Raw genomic sequence first — 5,866 nt, forward strand, 5'->3', positions numbered from 1 at the left:
CTGGTTCATACAAAAATAGGGAAAAGATGCACTAAATGTAATTGTGACACTAAGTGAGTAAATGAAAACTGATTTTTACTGTAAACAGTACTTACTTTTGGTATGTAATAGGTAGAATATTATACTCGTGTAGCTTCTTTACTAAATTTATTGAACTGGTTGGATTAAATGGTATTATGCTTGCATAATAATTGTACATGTATTTGACTTGTTCAATGGAATCAGTATTGAAACTAGACTCATTCAATATTCCTTATGCACTAAAAAGAGTTTTATGTTAGTGTAGTAACATTGTAAGATGTGACGTTATGTGCATTTGCCATTATATAATTACCAAGTGAAAAATTTAAACATATGTAAATATACCTTTCCTTTGATATTTGTTATATTATTATCCCCCCGCCCTTCAAAGAAGTGGGGGTAAATTGCTTTGCTTTTGATGATAGGTCGGTCCATAACTAAAGAATTCTTAGACCTAGAACCTTCAAACTCAGTATGGGGATTATTCATGACAAGTATATGATCCCTATTGATTTTGGGGTCAAGGAATCAATGGTCAAGGTCACATTGTAAAAACAATTTCAAATCAATAACTTGACAACCCATGGGGCCTTGGCCCTAAAACTGCATGGGTGCATCCGTGTTGGCCAATAGATGCCCCCTATTGATTTTGGGGACAAGGCCAAATTGACCTTGTAGGTTAAAACTGTTGCCGAAAAATAACTTGACAACACATAGGCCCTTGGCCTTCAAACTGCAGTAGATGACCTCTTGATTTTGTAGTCAGGGGTTCAATGTTAAGGTCACATTGACCGTGTATGTCAAAACAGTTTCCTATCAATAACTCAACAACCCATGGACCCTTGACCTTCAAACTTCTCAAATGCATTACTCTAGGTCGGAAGATGACCTACTCAATGGAATTTTTGGGGCCAAGGGCAGATGCGCAGGCTGATCTGGATCCATGCTGGTCGCAAACCCATTATGTTGATTTTGTCGCGACACGGCTCATTTCATTCCGGTGAAATTTTGATGTATGATTTCATATAGTTTTCATATTGGTCTTTCGTAATTAATTGCCATCTGTCTAATCATGAACAAAATATACTCCTTATCTACTTAATTCATGTTCATTGGGTTATTCCCTTTCAAAAATCTTTTTTCAATTCTGATTACATTGGCAATGTAAATGAAGGAACTTCACCTCTACTTGTCAAATTGTTTGGATAGGTTTTGGTAAAATTTTTATTATCAATATTTTGATGAGCTATACAAGGTCATTACAGCCTTTTGTCTTCCTATGTTCATATTTGTTACAGCTATATTATACAATACATTGATATCAATAAGAAACACATATGACATTTTAACTTGTATTTATTACAATGTATAAAAAAATAAAGTTTGCTGACAAAAGTACATGAGTTTTAGTATTTTGTGAAAAGAACAGCGAATGGATCTTGCGCTAATTAAGAATTGCTTACTATATATAGAATGTTTTTGTGAAACCTTGATAGATGCCAATAAAAGATATGCAAAACATTATGTTGAGAATATAGCTTCTTCATGTACATCTCCCTTTTTATTTACAATTAAATGCTTCATCATTTGAAATATTTCAAATGATGAAGCATTCAATTGTAAATAAAAAGGGAGATGGAAATTATGCACAGTATTGTAATTTGTTCCCCATTAAGAAATATAGAAAAAGAAATTTGGTGTCTAGTGCAAACAGTGAACTTAAAATATAGCAATATATACTAGCATTGAAAATATCTATTATATATACTACATGGTTAGAGATTAAAAATACCACTTTATATGCCCTATAAATCTGACCTCTTAATTTTACACAGTTATCTGCCATTGTTCACATTAAAATTTTTCAAATATCTAAAGAACCAATTAATTTGAAACCAGAACTTATTTTTTTATATATACAAAAAGCATTCATCCTTATAAATTTTGGCCCTTATACTTAGGCACATGAATAAAGAAAATAGTTTATTCTTTTGAAAAGTTTCTTCAATCTATGAAAGTTGTCATGTCTTACAGATCAAACAGTAAGGTGCATTCCACTTTGAAAAAATATGCCCCAATTGACCTAATAAAAGTAACAGCTCTAAACCTATGCCCTCTAGAATAACTATATTGAACAAACAAAAATATCAAATTTTGATTGTATAAGTAAGATAAGGCCCTTCCTGGTTTGAGCCATACATTTTTACCAAACATAGAAATGTACTCATATGACACTTGCGACCCCTCTTCATTTACCTATCTCAGTGGTGTAGTAACATATTTCTGGATGACCTTTCACCTTTTGGAATTGGGAATTTCAGTAAAAATTGGGAAGGGGGGGGGAGGGCATGACTGAATTTTGCAGTGATAAATGAAAGCAAATAATCACTGTCTAGGATGGCATCTTCAAATATTTCAGCTATATTAGTGAAGAAGCCCTTATTTTCAAAGATTATAGAACTAATTATCCAATACTTTTATTTTGTAACTAAATTGGGATTTTTTCCTGTGGATTGGGAAAATTATATACTATTTTCAATTTGGAATATGACTGAATTTCTTCCATAGAATAGAACATGACCATTACCAAACGACATCATATCTTAAGTTATGGAAACCGGTTTCTATAAATGTTTTTGGTTTAATTTGCATAATTTCTAGTCATTGAATTTAAATAGTCTACATTATTGTTTTTTTAAAATGTGTATCGATTATTGATAGACAAAAATATCAAAAATATATCAATATTGTTTCTATCAATAACAGCTCTACTGATCTGACTAATATAACAGTCAAAGTCCAAAGATCTGATGAAAAAGATAAAAATACATAGAATACAGCTGTTGGGTTGAACAAACATCTTTTTTTGGACAAAAATATACATAACAGGTGATTAAAGGGACTCCACTGAGTTTTTTAACATGATGGGACTGAATTTTTTTTTCCAGAGAAATGTACCATTTGATGTAGGTTTAGAACACTAATCTTCTTGCAATAATTCAGATCATTCACGCACTTCGTTTTCCAAGAATTATTATTCAAATTGTAAATAAATGACCCAAAATGAAAAGTGATCACACGCTTTTCACTAAAATCGGGCTAAGACATATATAAAAATACTATTTTCAATTTATTTCAAAGTATATTTCTTACTATCTTTGCATTTATTTCTGTTATAAGTGCCCCAGCTCATTTATGTAAGAAATTCAAAGGTTATGTTTTAGCCTTTTTTAACCTCAGTGGAGTCCCTTTAAGATTAAAGATGTTAAATTCTTAAAAAGACAGCCTTGAACTTAACCAAGTCTTGATGGTTTAAACCCAGTATATTGTCCAAAAGGATCCGGGAAACGATCACGTATCTTCCAGACACTGCAGGAAGGTACTACTCTTCTATCCCCAGCAATCAATCGACCATATGTCCACAACACAAACTGTCTATAAGCCTGATGCCTATTGGCCTTCCGGATATCTGCTTCATCATCAAATACTAAAATACCTCGCCTATACAGCCTTGCTAATGCTAGCACTCCTTCATCTAGAATAAGGACTTGGAAATCCTGGAAGGAAATTCATATAAGGTTACAAAAAAGAAATAATGTTGTAATGAAATATTCTAAGCAATAAAAAATTAGGCGTTATTGAAAAAGTGATTGACTGTTTAGTGAAAAATTTATAGTACAGGGCCAATAGTCCTATTCATTTCATACAGCAAATTGCTGTAATACTGAAAATACTTCAAAGAAGTATATCAATTAATACATTGGTAGCTTGTAGAAAGAAAATAATATATAAATACCGGCAAGAGAGTAACACAGTTTTCCTTCCCACAACACTGCCTCTCAACTTGTGTAGGCATTTCCCTGCAATGCCTGCAGACACACCAGTCTGGTGAAGCTTGGCCAGGTCCTGGGTGATATCCTCCAGGATGTCTTGTGGCTGGTTTAAGGATTTCCAGAATCATGTATGGATATTCCCTAACAAGCTTCTGGCATAGTTCCTTTCTTTCCTCATCTGACATTTCATTCACCTCATTCTTTATAGAAAAAAAAGAATTATATAAAGGTATTCTCCCATATGTTTAACAATGAATTTTAATAACCAAGAATCTTATTATCAATGAACGCATTAATGAATAGTTAAAGGCATGAATGCAGACTTATGATTCAATAATTTTATAATGTAATCTTGTATACAATGTAATCATCATATGCTTTCTAAACTGAGTAAATTGATGCATGTTTGTCATGAATTTGAACAAGTATATAAGGAGTCTTACCATTAATGTTTCTTAACGTTTGTTGACATTTTCTAATGCTTCTTCTTCCCTTCTATCAACTCTACTTCCTGATGCCCTTGCTCTAATCCGACTTCTGCTCCTTGACCCACCACCTCTTCCTCTACTCTGACCTCTTGCTCTGCGTCCTCTACCCCCAGATCTACCTCTACTCCCTCTTCTCCCCCTCCCAGTTATGTTCACATCTCCAATAGACACAGATACCGGACTGTCTGATGCAGACGTTTCAATCTTGAATAGATAAGAATTAGATTAAAACTGGCAACTAAATTGTCACCATTTGTACATTTCTGTTAATATAAATGGAATGTTAAGTGAACAATTAAGTAAACTGAATTGGACAAAATACTGTTTCTTTTGACAGTAACATAGCTCAAGCAACATATATAGACCAGGTGAAGTAAAGGTAACTTGTCTTATTTAACCTAATTGAAATTCACATAATCATCTTATGTGGAATTATGTAAGTTATGTTTATCATGTATGCATAAATAAGGATGTTGTCAGTGAATATATAGCTCATATTTATTCTTTACAAATATTTGTCCTGTATGCAAAGAGCATAATAGATGGTCATATTTTTTCTCTCAAAAATACTGTAATATTTTTTAAAAATATATCAAGGTCAGAAATATTTGATTTTATTTCCATTACATTATATCTTATTTACAAAATCCTGACATTTGAAAAAATTTGTTTTCACTTAACAATAACATATTTTGTAAACGTGTCCCTGTGCTTCGCCAGAATTACTAAAACTGTAAAAGGGTCGAAGATTGTGTGAGCGAATCGTATAAATTTTTCTATCCAATTATTCTACTTTTATAAATTCTATAAAAGACATTTGAACGTGAAAGAATAATTTATACCATCCCGCTATCAAGTATGATAAATTCAGTGCCGTTTATAATTTTTTCAACACGCAAAAATGCATTATTACCTACGCTTCGTAATTTTCTTTTTATCTCCCAAACACGGCAACAGTTTACACCGAAATTATGAAGGATCTGTCGAACCAGCCCATCTCTTAATTCTCACATTTTATTCGATTTTGAATCGACAAAAATTGATTAATATATTTCCCATTTCTACATCAGAAACTCGTACACTTACCATAGAACTTTCATTGTCGCTGTCTGATTGTTGTTCCGCCATTTTGATAGATGACCTTTGAACGTGAACTTACGGATGCATAATTAATTACCACGAGTGTTTCCGATAATGGCGGGCGGGTTTCTGTCAATTTCCGTAACAAGTTTTGATTTTTGCGATTCTCGTGTTACTGGTAGATATTACATTAACATTTTGATGTGATGTTATGTATGCAACATATTACATGTATATAATTTATATCTGACCAGTTGGTATTTCCAATATTATCATTGTTCTATTTTTAGAACATAAACTACATGTATGTACTAGAACGTTCTTAACTGTTGTAGAAAACTCATGCATTATATTTAGATAGAAATTTCTGGAATGATCTTTATTGTTGAAGTTGCTAGATTATGATTACTGTAGTAAATGGAAGACTATTCTAGAAACTTCTTA

General features: G+C 32.3%; 2 protein-coding genes across 2 annotated transcripts; both read right to left on the reverse strand.

Annotated features, from left to right (window-relative positions):
- Window positions 1-2,960: 2,960 nt before the first annotated feature.
- On the reverse strand, window positions 2,961-4,860 carry LOC132713141 (P2X purinoceptor 7-like). The gene is made up of 3 exons (XM_060695615.1): window positions 4,298-4,860; window positions 3,818-4,054; window positions 2,961-3,578 (listed from the first exon to the last, which is right to left on the reverse strand). Exons 1-3 carry the CDS (start codon window positions 4,298-4,300, stop codon window positions 3,315-3,317), a joined length of 504 nt encoding a protein of 167 aa, XP_060551598.1. The 5' UTR covers window positions 4,301-4,860; the 3' UTR covers window positions 2,961-3,314.
- LOC132713142 (serine-arginine protein 55-like) lies at window positions 4,298-4,537 on the reverse strand (the record flags this gene model as incomplete). The annotated part of the gene is given in 1 exon segment (XM_060695616.1): window positions 4,298-4,537. A coding segment is annotated over 1 exon segment (228 nt), but the record flags the coding sequence as incomplete, so codon positions are not given.
- Window positions 4,861-5,866: the final 1,006 nt, after the last annotated feature.

Source organism: Ruditapes philippinarum, unplaced genomic scaffold, assembly GCF_026571515.1.
Source record: "Ruditapes philippinarum isolate M1 unplaced genomic scaffold, ASM2657151v2 ctg13006_1_1_1_1, whole genome shotgun sequence".
NCBI classification, from domain to species: Eukaryota; Metazoa; Mollusca; class Bivalvia; order Venerida; family Veneridae; genus Ruditapes; species Ruditapes philippinarum.

Coding starts and splice junctions, on each gene's coding strand:
- LOC132713141 (XM_060695615.1), bottom strand. Junction 3,579..3,817: donor ACTGTGTTACTCTCTTGCCG/GTATTTATATAT, acceptor ATTTCCTTCCAG/GATTTCCAAGTCCTTATTCT.